Source organism: Triticum aestivum, chromosome 3D, assembly GCF_018294505.1.
Source record: "Triticum aestivum cultivar Chinese Spring chromosome 3D, IWGSC CS RefSeq v2.1, whole genome shotgun sequence".
In the NCBI taxonomy this organism is placed as follows: domain Eukaryota; kingdom Viridiplantae; phylum Streptophyta; class Magnoliopsida; order Poales; family Poaceae; genus Triticum; species Triticum aestivum.
In genome coordinates this window covers 527,817,438-527,835,162 of record NC_057802.1, presented here as the reverse complement: position 1 = coordinate 527,835,162, position 17,725 = coordinate 527,817,438, and the positions used below count along the sequence as shown (strand labels likewise).

The 17,725-nt window shown below is 42.2% G+C and overlaps 2 protein-coding genes across 5 annotated transcripts; both read right to left on the bottom strand.

Moving 5' to 3' along the window:
• Nucleotides 1-312: 312 nt before the first annotated feature.
• LOC123080245 (tyrosine-protein kinase HCK) lies at nucleotides 313-5,923 on the bottom strand. Of its 2 annotated transcripts, XM_044503154.1 has the most exons (13): nucleotides 5,391-5,923; nucleotides 4,647-5,088; nucleotides 3,913-4,540; nucleotides 3,324-3,364; nucleotides 3,165-3,233; nucleotides 2,702-2,802; nucleotides 2,241-2,319; nucleotides 1,655-1,753; nucleotides 1,526-1,594; nucleotides 1,376-1,425; nucleotides 1,208-1,289; nucleotides 728-822; nucleotides 313-649 (listed from the first exon to the last, which is right to left on the bottom strand). In XM_044503154.1, the coding sequence occupies exons 1-13, from the start codon at nucleotides 5,657-5,659 to the stop codon at nucleotides 520-522; spliced, it is 2,154 nt and encodes a 717-aa protein (XP_044359089.1). In that variant the 5' UTR covers nucleotides 5,660-5,923; the 3' UTR covers nucleotides 313-519. The 2 variants fall into 2 exon arrangements, 1 of the variants encoding a protein (XP_044359089.1); XR_006438265.1 differs by lacking the exon at nucleotides 313-649 and having other exon boundaries at nucleotides 748-822; nucleotides 1,526-1,587.
• A 3,486-nt stretch (nucleotides 5,924-9,409) lies between these two features.
• Nucleotides 9,410-16,700, bottom strand: LOC123080246 (dual specificity protein kinase shkB). Of its 3 annotated transcripts, none has more exons than XM_044503155.1 (13): nucleotides 16,166-16,700; nucleotides 14,009-14,438; nucleotides 13,264-13,876; nucleotides 12,638-12,678; nucleotides 12,479-12,547; nucleotides 12,028-12,128; nucleotides 11,599-11,677; nucleotides 11,007-11,105; nucleotides 10,878-10,946; nucleotides 10,725-10,774; nucleotides 10,556-10,637; nucleotides 10,059-10,153; nucleotides 9,411-9,981 (listed from the first exon to the last, which is right to left on the bottom strand). In XM_044503155.1, exons 1-13 carry the CDS (start codon nucleotides 16,432-16,434, stop codon nucleotides 9,843-9,845), a joined length of 2,136 nt encoding a protein of 711 aa, XP_044359090.1. In that variant the 5' UTR covers nucleotides 16,435-16,700; the 3' UTR covers nucleotides 9,411-9,842. The 3 variants fall into 3 exon arrangements, 2 of the variants coding, with proteins under 2 accessions (XP_044359091.1, XP_044359090.1); XR_006438266.1 differs by having other exon boundaries at nucleotides 9,940-9,981; nucleotides 10,878-10,939; XM_044503156.1 differs by lacking the exons at nucleotides 10,556-10,637; nucleotides 10,725-10,774; nucleotides 10,878-10,946; nucleotides 11,007-11,105 and having other exon boundaries at nucleotides 9,410-9,981.
• Between the last annotated feature and the right edge of the window lie 1,025 nt (nucleotides 16,701-17,725).

Below are 17,725 nucleotides of genomic sequence, written 5' to 3'. Positions count from 1 at the left end.
TTAAAAAATGCAATGTATTGAAAACACCTAGGCCCACGTCCTTTTTTCATGAGTAGTCTGATGGAAGCTACCTATCAGTAGTCTAATGTCCCCCCCCCCCCCCCCCCCCTCCGGGGAGCAAATCGCCTGTCGCCACCCAATATGATATTTTTGCTTCCCATGTTTCTTTTGGCAAAACAATGACTACTAGTATAGTGACTAATCAATGCAAGCTATACCATCTTCTGAAATTTAAACCATGCACCAATAAAATGCTAAAACCATGGGTGAAACACATTCCACATGTATAATGATTGAGCAGTAGGACCAATCATATCTGTTCTGAACATTCGGCTAGCCCTGAAACTACGGGCGTCCTCTAGCCTCCTTTCAAGGTTGCAATTTGAGAAGCTATGCACCAACCTCTCTGGCAGTCCCTCTTGGAAGCAACATGGAAAACATCCTCGAACCTTTCTGAGCTCGCCTCGGATAAATTAGCCCAGGGCTGCAGGCATAATCGATCACTATTAAAACACGAAGCTAGCTTTGTATATTTCCAGCAACTTTCCCAGCCTCTTTACGCTCGGTCTGCGCCTGAACATTGTACTGCTTTTGCAGCTTCCGGAGCCTCTCAAGGAGTTCTTGGAACGAAGGGCGGCGTTGTGGGTCACTGCTTACAAAAATGGATACTCATTTCATGGGATCCGGAATAGGTTTGTTTAGTACTAGTGTGCAGACTGCTACGTACCTGTCCCAACAATTCTGGATCATCGATGCCCACTGAGGATCCACATCCGTTGGAATTTCCAGTCTGTAATCCATAAAGCCTACGGCTCCGATGACCTGCAACATAGGGGCCACAAAGCTTGTGTTGTTACATTAAAGAAAAGCTAAAAAGAAACTGAGTTTTCTTAAACAGCAACATTTGTGTGATTTCGCTTCTTGGAAAAGATTCACCATTCACCAGAAAGCTAGCAATTTTCAAGAATTCTTTTTGGCTCTAAGACGCCACAAAAGGGATCAACAGAAAAATCATCTCCATATCTATCACGCGCTACACTGAAAGGAGAATGGATGAACTATGAAGCAAAGAAACATTAAAGTTTGTTACTACGACTGGCTGTATCTAAGTAGATTACGTTGCGGAATTTGGCTGCCAACTTGCCACCAAATGTTGATAAAAATAAATCAGATTAACAGCTAACTAATATGCATAGCAAAAATTTACCTGCATTGTATTGTGAGTATCCCAGGGAATCCTCTGAGTAACAAGCTCCCACAGGACCACTCCATAACTGAATACATCAGACCTATACTTAATAAAATGTAAGAAACGGTTAATAATCCGTAGGTAATAAAAACATCGGTTGTTCAAGAATTTCAACGCTGAGCTTACTTTTCATTTGAAGGTTCACTCCGTAGCACCTCTGGAGCCATCCACTGTGGCTGGATGTGGAAACCAAGTTATCAGTTACTAGGTTAAAGTTTATGACAATTTTGTCAGTCTGGAGAATCCATGTCAAAAGTTAAGTTCGCTTATACTTACTGTTCCTTTTCCAGTTTTTGTTGTCAGAAATGTTTCGAGTTTCAGACGTGAAAGACCAAAGTCTGCAACCTGATAGAACCAAGTGAGAAGAGACAACATAAAGTATGGATAACAAAGTTTCACACTTACCTTTACAGTCCAATTCTTATCAACCAACAGGTTTGGCGATTTCAAATCGCGGTGCACAACAGTGGGGATGGAATTGTGAAGATAGTTCATGCCACTTGCCTGCAACAATATTAATTATTCTTCTAAGAATCTACATGGAAAAATGTGTGCTCGACAAAGAAAATATTAAGTAACTTCTATCTCGACGAGTTAAGAGGGTTAAGGTAACAATATTGCACATCATAATCACTTGAATCATGACTGAATTTGGCTGATATAATCTTCAGTTATGATGATAGAAACATAATGTGTGATATAATATATAGCACAAGACACCATGTTAGATGGAAGGTACTGTACATGATATTGCCTATTTTTCTGGATCATTCTTCCATATGCTGAAGCTACAACTATCGCTTAGCTTACATACAGTTCAACTTCGGTTTTAGGAAATTGCAAAAGTAATATCTCTTGAGATTTTCAAGTGAAGAATGTTTATCCAGTTCTTCTGTTACAACATGTTCATTTCTCAAAAAGTTCCATGTAGTATATTTGGCTGGACATTTCCTGATTCCTTAACCAGCTGTTAAAAGAAAAATACACTCACAATGTCTATAGCCATGTTAACTCTCCGTCTTGGATCCAGCTTGCCAATGTTAGTTCGGAGCAACCGAAACAAACTCCCCCTGCATTACAAGACTCGGAACTGTTATACAGAACAAGTTAAACAAAATGATCTCTTGTGAGATTCTAAATTCTACACAACTACAAAAGAATGCCAAAACTATATTTCCAAATTCCAATAGCAATAATGGTTTAAAACCTATGGAAAATAAAAACAACTCCACCTAAAACAAAATCAATGCATGGTATGTCAGAAGTGCTTTTAGTATCAACTGAAAAGAACTGGGGGTATTAGCACTCCCAACTTTTTGAACAAGAGGGAAGTATAAAACACGGGCTCAGGTTACAGAACCATGTGTGCCAGCCGTTGAGCTACCCATCAGTCCTTAGAAATGTTCTTACTAGTATCTATGAGAAACACATGTAGGAAGATATACAGCATACCGTGGGAGAAATTCAGTAACAATACAAAGTCGTTGCTGCGACAGAACTGCACCCATGAAAAGTATTATATTGGGATGTCGTAGTTTCTTCATCAATGAGACCTACACATTTGAAGGATACAAATACAGTCATGGCCACAAAATATGGAAAAGGGATCATATGATTTAAAAAGTTGTTGATGTGGTGCTAAATTGCTAATTGACCCACACAAAAATCAACAAAAGTGAAGATTTTTAACACCATATCTTTTCTTAATATTTATCCACATGGTTATATTAACATAGGATAGCAAAAATGGTAATTGTAGGTTCTATGAACATCATGGAGTGTTGGAGTCAAATCAAAATCTTGCACTTGGTTTCTTTAATGGAGTGTCTGTCTCAATAATATAGTAGATATCATGTAGTTTCATTGCCATTATACCCAAATGCTAGAGCAATTGTGTGTAGATATAGATGTCCACCTCTTGTCTGAAGGTATTTATCATTTCTTCTGAATAGTCCTGCTTGGAGAATACTTTAGCTGCCACGTCCTACAGGAACATGGATAGATACTGAAAGATTATGGTAAAGATGTAAAACTCCATTCATAATCATGCAACAGAAATGATATAGCAACTTACCGAGCCACGCCACAGAGCATGATACACTGTTCCGCAACAACCTGTATGCATCGAACATCAAAATACGAGAAAAGGACAATACCAGATTGCATACAACAGTCTAAGAATAGAGTATCATTGCTAATTCTGTGTTATTAACTTATTATCTACATGGACTTTCAGGAGTAAAAAAGTACATAAATAACCATACGAACAAAAATGCCATCACTGTTGTAGAAGCGTATAACTTGCAACTTGGAATCTCGGAATAGACATTCATGCCACCAGGACTACTGTAAAATCATGAAATTAACTGAACCATTATGATTATTGAAGATTAGAAGAAACATAACTGGTCTGGATTATGCCAACGATAAAAGGAGAATACACAAGCTTTTATAAAGAAGCATGAAGATCAAGGAATTTTACTGAAAAATAGCTGATTTGGACTATGCCTATGAGCTAGTAAGACGCATGCATAGTGTGAATTACTAACAAACAACAAACAGCTCAAGTACATGCCTAATACTGAATTGTTTGAAAAACATTTTAACAAGATATCTGAGTGCCTACAGATGAAGTAATTGCAAAGGGAAAATTAAGTAACTACCTTGACCTACTTGTTCTCCAATTACTAGGTCTTCCCAGAGAATCTCATAATCTAAGCAGTCTGCTTCATAATCTACCATCTCAATATCGCTGCTGTTAGTAGTCCCTGTAGTGCTGCTAATGCTACTCATGCTGTTCTTGTTGAAATCCCACCAGGAACCTGAGACCTCATATTTGCTAGCCCATGTGTATTCGCTGTTTTGGCAGTCTGGAATTATGATAGGCTCTAGAACTGTAACTCTCTGATGACTCTCTTCATTCTCTTGCTTATCATGTAACTGTGTTGAGTTCATGTTATTCTTTCCAGAATCCCCATCAACTTCATGTCGTTTCCAAGGCCATGATATGCCCTTCTTGGCCAATAATGCATCAGCCTTTGAATTAAAAATCTTGTGAAACCATACTTTTCGCTCTCCTGAATCATAATTACTTGTTTTGCACGATTTGCCAGGGGATTTTTCTTCGGCGACAAAGGCACGATGCGCTACATCCCCACTAGGGGTGTTTTCTTCACTTGATGCCAGCTCAGCCTGCAGGTCAAGTTCAGAGTACTGGCCCTTACCATACTGTTTATCGCTATTCTGACCTGTCCTTATCCGAGAACGAACTCTAGTTGTAACACTGGTAACCTGTGTTGTTATTCCAACATCAAGAAAAGAATACACTAATAAATAAATGAAGAATAAGTACCAGAAAGAGTAAGTTCCACTGAAATTGAACAGCAATAGAACTTACCAAAGTTACTATCTTGGAGGTAGTAGCAGATTGAAGAGATTGCTGGGACTGGGAGTGAAGGCAACCTATGTTCAGCGAACCACTTTTAGGCTGGTTGTTAGCATGGAACTTGGGCTTTGCTGTACTCGGAATTGGATAGGATTCCGCAGAGCCTGAGGGACTAAATATGTCCTCTAATGCCCGTATATCATGCGACAGACCAATGAGGCCCACCAAGCTACCATCGTCATCGTATAAAGGGGTGTTATGGATAAACATAAAAAACCTCTCTCCTGACTTTTTCTTAACAGGAAACTTCCCTCTCCAACACTTCCCTGTAAATATAGTCTGGATGAGGTCGTTTGCTGCATCAAAGTCACTAGGATGAACAATTAATTCAACGGCATTCCGACCAACTGCTTCTGATGCAGAATAGCCATACATATGCTCAGCATACCGGTTCCTAGATTACAGAACAAAAAGGAAGAATTTGGTAAACCATGCATTATACATAGAATCGACCGGAGACAATTGTGAGTAGGAATGCCTATTGCATAAACAATTGGATATACACTCATTACATGCATCAAAATATGCTATGTATTTTAATTAAAAAATGCTCCACATCTGAACTTCAATCTACGCATAACATGGCGCCGAATAAATAGAACAAAAATCTATGAATAGCACTGTTGCAGCATTTCGTCAAGCACCTGGTGAACAATGAGCATACACAACGGGACCAATATAAGCAAGGGACCTCACCAGTACAGGAGCGTCCCGTCGGGGGCAATGATGTGCACAGCCAGCCCCAGCGACTGCAGTATCCAGTGGCAGTGCCTGTCGGAGAACCTGCCGTGGGCGACGACGTTCCGCGACGACGAGGGCTGCGGCAGCAGCGCGTGGGAAGCGCGGCCCCGGGCCACGGACTGCGCGTCGCGGCGGTCCAGCATGAGCTTGCCTATCTCCCGCTTGAGCTCGGCCTGCCCTTCCTCCAGCAGCCGTATCTTCTTGAGCAGCTCGTCCACTTCCATGGCTGGCGACGATCAATGCCACAGTTGGATAGAATGGCAATGGCCCGGCCTTTTCACTGGAGATGTCGCGATTAAACAAGTCGATCGGAAGGGAAGATCTGGCCAAACGGCTTTGCTCATGCCTGACATAATCAGCGGGCGAGGTGCAGCTCTGCTGTACTCCTCACTGTTCCGCTTTGCTGAGATTCTCCTCTTCCGTTCCAAGTTTTCCTCCCATTCGCGGCCATGCTTTCGCGCGCTCTGTCCTCCACTCTCTACGCCTCCTTCAAATCAGCTAGCTTCCGGCCGGTGCCACAACTCATTCCTGTTGCCAGCCATCACTTTTTAAAACTTTTTAAAACACTGATCACGATGTAGACGTGCACGCGCACGCGTACACTCACACCACAACAAATACAACGCTTATAAAAGACCGGGTCAAAGTTGCCAAGCTTGAAGATTAAAATGAAGTGACCGCATGCATCTGGCTATCACGAAAATATCGTCTTTCGTTGAAACAATGATCCGCATTACCGAGACAACAAAACGTCAAATTCAAGATTTGATCTTATGGGTTGGGATACCGAAAAATGCTTTCACCCCGCTTTATAAATAAAGCCACGACCAATACATATGAAGCATACAAACACACAACTATACAAGACAAGCACCAATAGCTAAACAGGAAGCCAAAAGAAGGGACTAAGGTAATCTAAGAAAGAAAGCACAAGAACTAAGATAGCTAGTTCTTGACAATAAGCGCAAATCTTCTCGAAGCGCCTTGGCAGATCCCACCAAGCAGGCCACTCTAAGGCACACTCCAAACTACGGGTCAATAGAAATAAGATACCATCAGTTTGACGGCGGAGGGGCCAATAAACGACGCCTCCAAGGAGGAGACCGGCGTCCGCGGACGTCGTCGTCGTCGGCCTGACAAGGTCAACCACGGCATTTGTTGGAGCCACACCAATCAACCCGAGAGAGCATCGCGGCCAACCAACAAACACACCCAATGTAACTTGGCTAAAGAATATCTCCGCCAGTCAACTAGCATGACGCCAAGGGTACACCGAGGTACATTGCCAGTGACAGGAAGCCCCTAGAGGAACCTCAGTATAGATAACAGATGAGCACCACCGAAGAAGACGCCGAGGACGGGTGGACGTAGCAAGGGTGAGGATGTCAGATGGACCAAGGAGGAAGGACGACAAGCAACGCCTCCGAGGAGGAGAACGGCGTCCGCAGACATCGTTGCTGCCAGCAATGACCGAGGCACTACTACAGGAATGCCTAGCAGTGGCGGGTGGAAAAAGGCCAGCAGTGGCGGGCCAGGCTCCCAAGGCCGCCCGCCACCGATCTCTCGCCACTGCTATAACTGCATCAGTGGCGGGCGTCCACCGGCAATGGCGGTTCTCCCATAGCACCCGCCACTAGAGAGATAGGCTACAATATACCAATTGTTGACATTACGGGTTGACACACATTACTCCAAAAGCCATAGTCATATGATTCTCAATGTAACTGAACCAGATTGAATCATTTTGGAAACAAATGGCCAAATAATTAAGTAACAGTTCAAATTTGTTCGACTCAAGAAACAAATATATCAATGTATCGATCACATCCATATTAACATACTAATTAACTAACACTTCAGCTGCTGATATATTCATGACTTAAACCATATTTCTAAACATGGTCAACGACAACCATCATCTGAAAGTCGTTGCGGTTGCTCTTCCTTATGGTGATTATCACAAGGGTGTCTAGCCGTAGTTCTCTCTTTCCCGTCAAGAACTCCCGCCAGCCGGACTCATAGAAGGATATGCGTCCATTCGATTTTGTCTTGTACTGAACGTTGGTGACAAGCCCTATTGGTCCATGGCGTACTCCAACGATGCTGACGGCGGGGATGTCCACTCCGGAAAACATCTTCATAGGTAACTTCTGAACTCCCCATCATTAAGAGCAAATAAAGAGCACGCCCTGCCATGTAAAAAGAAACAAAACATTTAAGGAATAACAATGAAAAAAATGACACCAGCTTAAAGAGCTGAACTAAAAGACACATCAAGCCATAACCTGGTAAAAATAATTGTGGTAACTTGTATGCAAGTGACTGGTAATTTGAACTTATCAGCCATGATAACTTTCTTAATTGACATTGAATCTTATTACTAATACCACTGGTACTTAACATTCAGACAACAAGATAATTCCCACATAATACGCATGTTACAGAAAAGCAACAAAAGTACATGCCAATATAATACCCGTGGAAAGAAGAAGATCATGATAACAATAACGGGCACACAAACAACAAACAGAGAAATTGATACTCATGGACTGACAATAAATGCATTTTTTAGTCTAAATGCATATTGTCATAGCGAAAAATGTCACAATAACTAAATACATCTACAAAACAAATCATGAATGTCTCTTTAAATTCAAATGGAGCTTCCATTAAACTACTAACATTAAACAAGAAAAATTAACAAGCAATAAGCCAATCATAATTGAAAAGAAAATTGAAAATAAGAGAGGAATTTGATGATAACCACTAACAAATACAGTGGTAATTTCAAGCAATAAGCCATGGTAAATATCAAGCATTATGTTATATCTGAAGCAAGTGAACTAGCGTGGGATTTCAAGGTAACCACTAACAAAAATACAGTGGTAATGACAAACAAAGGGACATGGTAAAAAAATAAAGCATTATGCTCGATTTGAAGCATGAGAACTAGCACGCAATTTCATGGTAACCACTAACAAATCCAGTGGTAATTTCAAGCAACAGACCCTGGTAGATAAGCATTATGCACAGATTTTTGTTGCAATAATTAAGAATTAGACTAGAACCTTGACCAATACCTCATGGCACATCTACAACCAAAACACATCAAGGAGGGGATTGGGTATAGAGTTCAGTTCCACATACAAAAATTCACCACCCAGTAGGAACTAACCAATCCAGAATCTCAAAACAAACTTCCTCAGTTTGTGGAAATCCAAGTGCCAAACGAGAAATCCATGCACTCACACACAACAAAAATCTAAGTACACTGTCGGATTGAACCAAAAAACAAGTCAGGAACCAACAAGCACCCACCCTACCCGACCAAATCGAGCTTAAACTGCGGGGGAAATCAGACCCTATCCACCACCCGCCGACGACTAATCTGGATTAAGCTATTGCGGGTTCTCACCATCTACGCCTAAACTACAATACCACCCCAGCGTCAGACAAAAATGGAACGAACCCACAACACATCAAACTCTTTCGGCCCGTCAATCTCAAACAACCTAACACCCCTGAACAAAATGCTTGCTGCACTCTCCAAAAAATAGTATGCGCTCTCCAAAAATCCTCTGCGGAACCCCGTGTTTACCCCACGCCGCAAACACCAAGTGGGGTAGGAATCTCACCGGCAGGAATTGGGTCGCCGACTGCCACAGAAGCAACCCGCAGCCCCCGCCTCGATTCGCCGTGGAAGAAGCAGAGTTGCCCGCGATTCCGCCTCGATTCACCTAAGGGGGAAGAGATGGAGCCGGGAGCCAGAAACAAAGGAGTGGCGGAGTGGGGCGAAGTGGGAGCCATTGCAGAATCAACGCGCGCGGTTGGGGGAGAAGTGGAGAGGGGATCGTGCGCGAGAGGCCGCGGCGATTAGAGAAGAAACCGGCACGGGCCCACTTGCCATACACACATTACGTAAACGGCTATGAATGTGTGGGGCCATCGTGGTTTGACATATCGCATGGGGAACCCTGTGCGTACCATCCAAATTGGACGGGACCCACTTCGTTCGGATCTAATAACAAAATCAGAACGTTTGGAAAATACAAATTTTGCTTAAAATTTAAACCATGCATCAATAAAATACGGTAACACACATTCCACATGTATAATGATTGAGCTGTTGGGCCAATCATATCTGAACACCTATCCCAGGTTCTGAAAATTCGGGCTAGCCCTGAAACGACGAGAAGTCTATGTCATGTCGCCAGCGTCCTCTACCCTCCTTCCGTAAGACAAACCCTGTTCCAAAGCTTCAAGGTTGCAATTTAAGAAGCCATGCACCAACTCTCTGGCCGTCCCTCTTGGAAGCAACATGGAAAACATCCTGGGACCCTGCTGAGCTCGAGCGGATAAATCAACCCCAGGGCTGCATCCATAATCCATCACTTTAAAGACATGAAGCTAGCTATCTTTGATGCTCATACTTCCAGCAACTTTCGCAGCTTCTTTCCGCTGTGTCTGCGCCTGAACGTTGTACTGCTTTTGCAGCTCCCGGAGCCTCTCAAGGAGTTCTTGGAATGAAGGGCGGCGTTGTGGGTCACTGCTCACAAAAAAGGATAATCATTTCATGGGATCGGGAATAGGTTATTTAGTACTAGCATGAAGTCTGGTATGTACCTGTCCCAACAACTCTGGATCATCGATGCCCACTGAAGATCCACATCCCTTGGAATTTCCAGTCTGTGATCCATGAAACCTACGGCTCCGATGACCTGCAGCATAGGGGCCGCAAAGCTTGCATTATTATGTCAAAATAAAACGAAGCTAAAAAGAAATCAAGTTTTCTTAAACTGCAATGATTGTCTGATTTCACTTCTTGGAAAAGATCCACCATTCACCAGTAAGCTAGCATTTTTCAAGAATTCTTTTAGGCTCTAAGACGCCACAAAAAGGGATCAACAGAAAAATCATCTACGTATCTAGCATGAACCACACTGAAAGGAGAATGGATGAATTATATGAAGCAAAGAAACATTAAAGTTTGTTACTATGACGCTGTATCTAAGTAGATTACAGTGTACATTACGGTGTGGAATTTGGTTGCCAACTTGCCACCAAATGTTGATAAAAGAAATCAAATTAACAGCTAACCAATATGCATAGCAAAAATGTACCTGCATTGTATTGTGAGTATCCCAGGGAATCTTCTGAGTAATAAGCTCCCACAGGACTACTCCATAACTGAATACATCAGACCTAAACTTAATAAAAAGGAAGAAATGGTTAATAATCCGTAGATAACAAAAACATCGGTTGTTCAAGAATTTCCAAAGCTGAGCTTACTTTTCATTTGAAGGTTCACTCCGTAGCACCTCTGGAGCCATCCACTGCGGCTGGATGTGGAAACCAAGTTATAAGGTAGTACTAGTTTAAAGTTTATGACAATTTTGTCAGTCTGGAGAATCCATGTCAAAAGTTGAGTTCACTTATACTTACTGTTCCTTTTCCAGTTTTTGTTGTCAGAAATGTTTCCAGTTTCAGACGTGAAAGACCAAAGTCTGCAACCTAATAGAAACAAGTGAGATGAGACAACATAAAGTATGCAGACCAAAGTTTCATGCTAACCTTTACAGTCCAATTCTTATCAACCAGCAGGTTTGGCGATTTCAAATCACGGTGCACAACAGTGGGAATGGAATTGTGAAGATAGTTCATGCCCCTTGCCTGCAACAATATTAATTCTTCTTCTAAGAGTCCACATGGAAGAATCTGTACTCGACAAAGAAATATCAAGTAACTTCTATCTCAATGGGTTAAGAGGGTTAAGGTAACAATATTGCATATCATAATCACATGAATCATGATTGAATTTTGCTGATATAATCTTCAGTTATAATAGTAGTGACATACTGTGTGATATAGCACAAGATACAGTATATTAGATGGCAGGTACATGATATCACCTATTTTCTGTATCATTCTTCCATACACTGAAGCTACAAATATGGCTTAGCTTACATGCAGTTCAACTTCGCTTTTAGGCAATTGCAAAAAATAATTCTGTATCTATTCAAAACATCTCTTGAGATCTTCAAGTGAAGAATGTTTATCCAGTTCTTCTGCTACAACATGTTCATTTCTCAAAAAGTTCCATGTAGTATATTTGGCTGGACATTTCCTGATTCCTTAACCAGCTGTTAAAAGAAAATACACTCACAATGTCTATAGCCATGTTAACTCTCCGTCTTGGATCCATCTTGCCAATGTTAGTTCGGAGCAACCGGAACAAACTCCCGCTGCATTATGGGGCTCGGAATTGTTATACAGAATAAGTAAAACAAAATGACCTCTTGTGAGATTATAAATTCTACACAACTAACAAAAGAATGCCAAAACTATATTTCCAATAGGAAGAACAACTCCACCTAGAACAAAATCAATGCATGGTATGTCAGAATTGCTCTTAGTATCAACCGAAAAGAACCAGGGGCATTAGCACTCCCAACTTTTTGAACAAGAGGAAAGTATAAAAGACGGGTGGTTGCTTACAGAACCATGCGTGCCAGCCGTTGAGCTACCCATCAGTCCTTAGAAATGTTCTTACTAGTATCTATGAGAAACACATGTAGGAAGATATACAACATACCGTGGGAGAAATTCAGTAACAATACAAAGTCGTTGCTGCGACAGAACTGCACCCATGAAAAGTATTATATTGGGATGTCGTAGTTTCTTCATCAATGATACCTACACATTCGAAGGATATAAATATAGTCATGAACACAAAATATGGAAAAGGGATCACAGGATTTAAAATTGTCGATGTAGTGCTAATTGATCCACACAAAATCAACAAAAGTGAAGATTTGTCAACACCATATGTTTTCTTCATATTTATCCACATGGTTATATTAACATAGGATAGCGAAACTAGTAACAGTAGGTTCTGTGAACATCATGGAGTGTCGGAGTCCAGTCGCAATCTTGCATTTAGTTTCTATAGTGGAGTGTGTCTCAATAACACAGTAGATATCATGTAGTTTCATTGCCATTATACTCAAATTCTAGAGCAATTATATGTAGATATAGATGCCCACCTCTTGTCTGAAGGTATTTATCATTTCTTCTGAATATTCCTGCTTGGAGAATACTTTAGCTGCCACGTCCTACAGGAACATGGATCGATACTGAAAATTTATGGTTAAGATATAAAAATCGATTCATTACCATGCAACAGAAATGATATACCAACTTACCGAGCCATGCCACAGAGCATGATACACTGTTCCGCAACAACCTGTATGCATAGAACGTCAAAGTAGCACAAACTAGCCTGTTTGTTACAAAAAAAAGGACAATACCAGATTGCATACAACAGTCTAAGAATAGGGATATCATTGTTAATCCTGTGTGATTATCTACATGGACTTTCAGGAGTAAACGAGTAGATGCATAACCATATGAACAAAAATGTCATCACTGTTGTGGAGACGTATCACTTGCAACTTAGAATCTTAGAATAGACATTCATGCCACCACGGACTAATGTAAAATCATGAAATTAACTGAACTATTATGATTAATGAAGGTTAGAAGAAACATAACTGATCTGGATTATGCCAACGATAAGAGGAGAATACACAAGATTTTATTAAGAAGCATGAAGAGCGAGGAATTTTACTGACAAATAACTGATCTGGACTATGCCTATGAGCTATTAAGATGCATGCATAGTATGAATTACTGACAAAGAACAAACAGCTCAAGTAGTTCTTACGATTACAAGCTATGCCTATGCCTAGTACTAAATAGTTTGAGGTACATGTTAACAAGAGATCTGAGTGCCTACAGATGGAGTAATTGCAAAGGGAAAAGTAACTACCTTGACCTACTTGTTCTCCAATTACTAGGTCTTCCCAGAGAATCTCATAATCTAAGCAGTCTGCTTCATAATCTACTGTCTCAATACCGCTGCTGTTAGTACTCCCAGTGCTTCTCATGCTACTCACGCTGTTTATGTTGAAATCCCACCAGGAACCTGAGACCTCATATTTGCTAGCCCAAGTGTATTCGCTGTTTTGGCAGGCTGGAATTATGAAAGGCTCTAGAACTGCAACTCTCTGATGATTCTGGTCATTCTCTTGCTTATCATGCAACTGTATTGAGTTCATGTTATTCTTTCCAGAACCCCCATCAATTTCATGTCCTTTCCAAGGCAATATGCCCTTCTTCGCCAATAATGCCTCAGCCTTTGCATTAAATATCTTGTGAAACCCTACTTTTCCCTCTCCTGAATCATCACTACTTGTTTTGCATGACTTGTCAACAAAGACACGATGCATTACATCCCCACTAGGGGTTTTTTCTTCACTTATTGCCAACTCGGCTTGGAGATCAAGTGCAGAATACTGGCCCTCACAGTCACTACCATACTGTTTATCGTCATTCTGACATGTCCTTATCCGAGAACGAACTCTACTTGTCACACTGGTAACCTGTGTTGTTATTCCAACATCGAGAAAAGAATACACTAAGAAATCAATGAAGAATAAATACCAGAAAGAGTAAGTTTCCATTGAAATTAAACAGCGTTATCATATCTTCTGTTGTTCAGCAATGCAACTTACCCAAGTTACTATCTTGGAGGTGGTAGTAGATCGAACAGGTTGCTGTGAGTGAAGAGAACCTTTGTTTAGTGAATCACTTTTAGGCCGGTTGTTAGCATGAAACTGGGACTTTCTGGTACTTGGGTAGGATTCCGCTGAGCCTGAGGGACTAAATATCTCCTCTAATGTCCGTACATCAAGCGAGAGACCAATGAGGCCCACCAAGCTACCATCATCATCGTATAAAGGGCTGTTATGGATTAAAATAAGAAACCTCTCTCCTGACTTGTTCTTAACAGGAAACTTCCCTCTCCAACACTTCCCCCTAAATATTTTCTGGATGACAATTTGTGCTGCATCATAGTCAGTGGGATGAACGATTAATTCAACAGCATTCCGGCCAATTGCTTCTGATGCAGAATAGCCAAACATATGCTCAGAATACCGGCTCCTAGATTACAGAACAAAAAGGAAGAATTTGGTAAAACATGCATACACAGAAACTAGCAGAGTCAATTGTGAGTAGGAATGCCTACTACATAAGAATTGGATCTATACTAATTACATGCATCAGATATGCTATGTATTTTAATAAAAAAAGGGGGAAATGCACTTTGCACTAAGTAAATTGTTATTTCTGTCACTTTTGCAACAGTTTTTGCAAAAGTTTTCACTTTGCCCCAGGCGATTTTGATATATTGCACTTTGCACCAGGAATACTATGGACACGAATACAGAAGTTCTCATTTTGATTGTACTATGCAACGAAATATATCTGTAATTTTTGGTTGAAAAATATCAATATTGGAGACCTTCACGAAAATATGAGTATATGCTCCTCTAAAGATGGGTGTGGCTAGATCTCAGTCGACTGAGATGTAACCAAGTCTCAGTCAAGTGATAGAACATATAAAAAGAAAGAAAAAATAGTCTCAGTTGACTGAGATTTAGCAATCCCATTTAAAGATACGTGCACAATTTTTAACCAAAAAATGATTCTTTACTAAACTTTATGGGCATATACGTCATTGCATAATACACTTGTATATATTTTCCTTAGATTTTTGGAACTCTTTATATGCGTGTTTGAAAAGACCTGGTGCATAGTTATTGTACTCAACCAGCTGGTACAGAGCGAAAACTTCTGCAAAACCTGGTGCAAAATGACACAGTGGCAATCTACTCACAAAATAGCAAGGGCTCAAGATTAAAAAGAGCGATAATTTTCACTAGATGGTCCTTCTTAAATCTCATATCTTACATTAAACAGGTTGTCAGAAACCAGCATAACTTCGCCAACAATCGTTTAAGGCTTTCCAAATTGAAATCAGATAAAAAATTTATAAGAAATATTATGTACAGAGACTATTAATGGTTGATAAAAAAACACCATCAAAACTGATGTTCACGAAATATGCCACATTGAAAGATTGTCGAACATTTTATTCCAAGTACTGCTAGCCTTTCCTGTTCTGGGAGGGGGAAGCTGGCTAGTGTGTGTGGTTTCTGTAGTTCTGTTTGGCTGCGGTGGCTTGTTACCTTTTTTACATTCTGTATCTTTGTAGTACTGGTGATGGCGGTTTCTTTAATGGAAATCGACAAGGAGTCTCGTTGCTTCAAAAAAAAATATTCCAAGTAACTGAGACATTGTAGACCTCTAAGGCAGACACGATGCTTGCTAAAGGAAAATCGAGGGATCAAGTTTGCTTACTATCATGTGTAACATAAAATATTTCTTGAATGATATCACGATGAAACAGCAAGAGAAAAACATTGTGGTGATACCCCCCTTCAGTGCTTGAACTGACCTAACCAAGTTTATGTATGCACGATGAGTTGATCACAAGAAGCAACCAAAAAAATCCCATTGGTTTACTTCCAAAGTCACTTGTCAACGCAATGAAACACCGTAGCGTGATCACTTGAACAAGCTAGAGACTGCATTCATGCAGGGCCAGTTCAACACAACCCAAAGGGGGGACGGGCGTACTAGGTAGCAAAGATTGCATAACCAACTAAGCAAAAGCCCCATGTCTGAACTTTGATCTACGCATAACACTCGCCGCACCAGCTAAAAAGTAAAAGAAAATCTATGGATACCGCTAGTCCAGCATTTCGTCGAGCACCTGGTGAGCAATGAGCACGCACAGCCGAAACAAGATAGGCAGGGGACCTCACCAGTACAGGAACTTGCCGTCGGGGGCAATGACGTGCACGGCCTGCCCCAGCGACTGCAGTATCCAGTGGCAGTGCCTGTCGGGCAACCTGCCGCGGGCGGCGACCTGCCACGACGACGAGAGCCGCGCGCGGAAAGCGCGGCGCCGGGCCGCGGACTGCGCGCCGCGGGGGCGGTCCGGCGTCGGCATGAGCCTGCCTACCTCCCGCTTGAGCTCGGCGTGCCCCTCCTCCAGCACCCGTAGCTTCTTCAGCAGCTCGTCCGCCTCCATGGCCGGCGCCGATGCCACTGTCGGATGGAACGGCAGCGGCCCGCCATTTTACTCCGAGATGTCGGCATGTCGCCGATTAAACAAGTCGATCGGAAGGGAAGATCTGGCCAAACGGCTTTGCTCATGCCTGACATAATCAGCGGGCGAGGTGCAGCTCTGCTGTACTCCTCACTGTTCCGCTTTGCTGAGATTCTCCTCTTCCGTTCCAAGTTTTCCTCCCATTCGCGGCCATGCTTTCGCGCGCTCTGTCCTCCACTCTCTACGCCTCCTTCAAATCAGCTAGCTTCCGGCCGGTGCCACAACTCATTCCTGTTGCCAGCCATCACTTTTTAAAACTTTTTAAAACACTGATCACGATGTAGACGTGCACGCGCACGCGTACACTCACACCACAACAAATACAACGCTTATAAAAGACCGGGTCAAAGTTGCCAAGCTTGAAGATTAAAATGAAGTGACCGCATGCATCTGGCTATCACGAAAATATCGTCTTTCGTTGAAACAATGATCCGCATTACCGAGACAACAAAACGTCAAATTCAAGATTTGATCTTATGGGTTGGGATATCACCATCCTCCTAATAGTCCTCCTTCCGCCATGTGACGCCCCAAGACCGACGCTCCAGACGCCTGCCATGTTTTTCGTGTTCGTTGTGTGTATTTATTTGTTTGTTGCATTCATCATCCGCATTGCATCGGCACTCGTTGCCGTCATTGTTTTTAAAACTTGCATCCGCTCGTAGTTGCCGTGTCCCCCTTTGCTTTCGTTGACCATTCCGAGTCAAACCTTGTTATTCGTTTGCCCTCTTGCCTAAACCGGAGTCTCTCTGTACAGTGCACAAACCCCCTTGTGTGCGCGTCCGAAGTTGTCCCGAACCCGAACCGGACTTTCGTTACCGTTGGGTCCGGATCATCCCCAAACATCTATAAAACATCTCCGTTTTCTTATTTGGACTCCATAGCCTTTTTTTCGTCCGTCCGATTACGAACGTAGGGACGAGATAGCCCCTAGCCTAACCCACCCGCTTTATATACTAGTCTAAACCGAGACCAAATCCCTAATTTCTAGGGATCCTCCTAGTCGCGCCGCCACCCACTCACCATCTCCATCGGGATACTCCCAGATCCACCTCTCCGCCCGGCCGACCCGACCACCTCCCTCGTTTTCAGCACCGAGCCAACGACCTTCTCCTCTCGATCCATGGCCGCGTCCTCCCTGCCTTCTTCGCCAACCACCTCACAGCCTCGCGCCCGAACACCGGCAGGCCACCGGAGCACCACCACCAGTGAC

What these genes read in the sequence shown, in the direction of transcription:
- LOC123080245 (XM_044503154.1), bottom strand. Translation starts at nt 5,659, where the DNA reads ATGGAAGTGGACGAGCTGCTCAAGAAGATACGGCTGCTGGAGGAAGGG. An exon ending in GACGGGACGCTCCTGTACTG is followed by an intron (nt 5,089 to 5,390) that starts GTGAGGTCCCTT and finishes TCTGTAATCTAG; the next exon opens with GAACCGGTATGCTGAGCATA. An exon ending in TTAACATGGCTATAGACATT is followed by an intron (nt 1,754 to 2,240) that starts GTGAGTGTATTT and finishes ATATTGTTGCAG; the next exon opens with GCAAGTGGCATGAACTATCT.
- LOC123080246 (XM_044503155.1), bottom strand. Translation starts at nt 16,434, where the DNA reads ATGGAGGCGGACGAGCTGCTGAAGAAGCTACGGGTGCTGGAGGAGGGG. An exon ending in TGGAGAACAAGTAGGTCAAG is followed by an intron (nt 12,679 to 13,263) that starts GTAGTTACTTTT and finishes CTATGCATACAG; the next exon opens with GTTGTTGCGGAACAGTGTAT. An exon ending in AGTGAACCTTCAAATGAAAA is followed by an intron (nt 10,638 to 10,724) that starts GTAAGCTCAGCT and finishes TATTAAGTTTAG; the next exon opens with GTCTGATGTATTCAGTTATG.